Source organism: Halyomorpha halys, unplaced genomic scaffold, assembly GCF_000696795.3.
Source record: "Halyomorpha halys isolate HHAL.00 unplaced genomic scaffold, Hhal_1.1 Scaffold68.1, whole genome shotgun sequence".
Classification (NCBI taxonomy): Eukaryota; Metazoa; Arthropoda; class Insecta; order Hemiptera; family Pentatomidae; genus Halyomorpha; species Halyomorpha halys.
In genome coordinates this window covers 1868697-1872105 of record NW_027116161.1, presented here as the reverse complement: position 1 = coordinate 1872105, position 3409 = coordinate 1868697, and the positions used below count along the sequence as shown (strand labels likewise).

Genomic DNA, 3409 nt, shown 5'->3' with positions numbered 1-3409 from the left:
CCTCAGTCAGTAAGTATAGGCAAACATCACTATCGTGTGGATTGGCTTATATAATATTACAAAAAAAAAAAAATCAACGCCTACATCAATACAATATTTCCATGGAACGTATAGTACAAGAGCCCAAGAGGAAAAAAAAGGCAGTTATCTCACCCCAATTTTTGATTACTTTAATGAAAACTATGTAATAGTCAAAATTGATGAGTCTGCCAAGTATAGGTAGAGGGAATAAAAATGGCGGCTTTTTCAAAGCGATAAAAAAAAAATTTTCATTCGGAGCTATCTTAAAAAGTTGGAAAAACACAAGAAAACCTAAGAGAACGTCATATAAAGAAGAGTAAATTTGCTAAAATATGAGCCTAAAATATATAGCCCATTTCATAAAAATGTTGTATGGGACGTACTAAAAGATCAGTAGTTAGTGAATTTATTTTGAAAAAATTATATCTCAAAAACCATTAGACGTACAGATGTCTATTAGCTCTCAAATTAAAGCTAGTTTAATGAGCTATAAATTAGTTCCTGATGTTTATCTTCGTAGGAGTAATATTTTACATGAAATTTGCTAAAATAAATTAATTTATAGTTGTTCTGACAAATCTTCATTTGCCAAATTTATATTCATATGTGAATATCATAGAAACTACTACCCCTAAGAAGATAAGTGTCATAAACTACTTTATAGTATGTTAAATTTCCTTTATTTTGAGTGTTGGAGACATATGTTCGTCTTATGGGGCTAGAAATATATTTTTCCAAAAATCCAATATTTTATACGAACAACTAGGAATTAACATTTTGTGAGTTTATTTTGTCAAATATCTAAAAAAAACTACTACTCCTACAAAAATAAACATAATTAACTATTTTGTAGTAAATTTAACTAGCTTTAATTTGAGCGCTGGCAGACATCAGTACGTCCAATGGTTTCTGAAATAAATTTTTTCACAAATCAAATTTACTGTCCAAACAACTATAAATCAATTTATTTTAGCAAATATCATGAAAACTACTATTTCTACGAAGGTAAAGGTCATAAACTTCTTTATAGTCCATTAAACTAGTTTTAATTTGAGCGCTAATAGACATCTTTACGTCACATTGTTCCTGAGATATGGATTTTTCAAAATGAATTAACTGACTACTAATCTTTCAGTAGATTTTTACGAAATTTTTCTTTTTAAAAAGCTATATCTCGAAAACTATTTAACGTAAATAACTCTATTAGGGCTCATATTTTAGAAAATGTACTCTTCTTTAAATGACGTTCTCTTAGGTTTTCTGGTGTTGTTGGTAGTTTTTACGATATAGAGCTCCGAATGAAAAATCAATGTTTTTTAAGGTTTTGAAACAGCCGCCATTTTTTAATCCCCTTATCTATACTTGGTAGACTCATCAATTTTGACTAGTAATTATACATAGTTTTTATTGAAGTAATCAAAAATTGGGGTGAGATAACTGCCTTTTTTTTCTTCCCGGCTCTTGTGCTAAAAGAAAGGCAGTCGATGATCATGAAGCTGCGATGGGAAGAAAGAAAATCAAGACTCCCAAACAAGCATAACCATTGATATTCACGTGGTCCTTAGTGGCCGATACGTGATAAAAAAACAAACAAAAAAAAAACGGAAAAAATAAATCATGTATAATTTTAGAACATAATGCAGAAATTTTTATAATTTGACAATTTAAAAATAATTATGCTGTGACTATTAATAGGATTATAAGTAATTGTGATTCACTAGTCATAAGTATGCTGTGTATAAGGCAATGCAATGAAGTTGGCCAGAGCAACATTTTTAATAAAGAATTTTCCTCTCTATTTAAATGCTATTTCTTAATTTATTTATGTTCAATTCTGTCACCAAGAAAATAGAAAATGAAGCCTAGAACATGATGGTCTTTAACTCAAATCTTGAGTCAGGTCTTGAGTTTATATTTAGAAGAAAATCTTCCTCCATTAATAGATATTGAATATTAGATCTGCTAGAGGGTCTATGATTCAGATCACTTCACATTTAAATTGAAAAACTGGGTGCGTCAGGTATGTGTTCAACAGAAACAATTACGGTTAAGTAATGTAAATAATCGAATCCATGAAGTACCTTACAACTTAAATGATATCACAGAACAGTGGGACGGAAATATATGAATTACTGTAGCATTGGATTATGTTTTAGAATTTATAAAAAAATTTAAAATTTTGAAACTATACTTGAAAATGGACGAAAAAGTCCAAAACGTCATTTCTGACCGAATTTGTATAAAGAGTATATGAAGAATGATGTATCGATGTATATATATATATATATATATATAGAGAGAGAGAGAGAGAGAGAGAGAAAAAAGAACAAAAGATAAAAAAAAATCAATCATCAATTAAAATTTCTGTATTTCACAACAGGCACTCGAAAGTTTATAATGATAAGATTAGACACGATGAAAGTAGTGTTCTACAATGATGGCTCAAAGTATGTGGTTGGTCTTTCTGGTATATTGTAAGTGCTATTTAACTATTATATGTATCCTATAAGTCATTAGAGTTCTGATTTCAGGTTCATTCACACAAAGATGTTTAAAAAAGAAAAAAACATTGCCTTAGTACCAAATATACAAAAAATTAAAGTTCAATTTTCGTTTAATTTAGGTACCTGTTCAGAATTATGCGATACTCTAATTTTAAATCTATAATTTTGGTTTTGTATAGTTCGTTGTCTAAGAGATGAAAACAATTTTAATAGATGTTATGTGATGTAACAATTTTAACGTTAGTGCTATTGTTGCTTATTTTTGATTTAGTCAAACATAATTACATGTTAAGATCGTTTACAAGTTTTTGGGCCTTGTAGGATATCCTTAGAACGAAATATTTAAAATAGAATAGAAAATAAATTTTATCCTGGGATTAGATCTGTTCAGAGTAACTACATATGTCTCTATATAAAATAAAACTATACTGTATCTGAAATACAAAAAAAAAAATTATATCAGCAAAAAAATTCTTAACCTTAATTAAAAATAAAATAAGTTTAAAAAGCAAATTAAAGAGCAAAAAAAAAATCAATTAATTCGTAAATAACACTTAAAATTTCAAAGGTATGAATACTCTGATGCACACACCACAAATATTTAAACATGTTTAAATATATACATCATAGGTTAGCTAAAAAATATTAAAAATAAATTATATATAGTATAATAATTCAGCTGCTGCCTACACACTAATACTTGTTGGTATTTTTTTCCAGTAGTGTTCATAAGAAAACAAATGATGCTTTTTTCTCCAGCTTTTTTTGTGAAATTTATAAAACAAAATGAGGGACTTGGAAGAATAATGATATTCAATTATTTTTTAAATTTATTTATATAATACCAGATCGGCCTGGTGGGCCTTAGATGGTCAATGTTAGAA

The 3409-nt window shown here is 28.1% G+C and overlaps 1 protein-coding gene across 1 annotated transcript in view; it reads left to right on the top strand.

The window, feature by feature from the left end:
- The first annotated feature begins 2406 nt into the window (after positions 1-2406).
- LOC106692736 (uncharacterized) overlaps positions 2407-3409 on the top strand; it is a 16741-nt gene continuing 15738 nt past the window's right edge. The window contains exon 1 of the mRNA XM_014438853.3: positions 2407-2495. Within this exon, the coding sequence (XP_014294339.1) occupies positions 2456-2495 (40 nt within the window). The 5' untranslated portion in view covers positions 2407-2455. The remainder of the gene's footprint in view (positions 2496-3409) is intronic.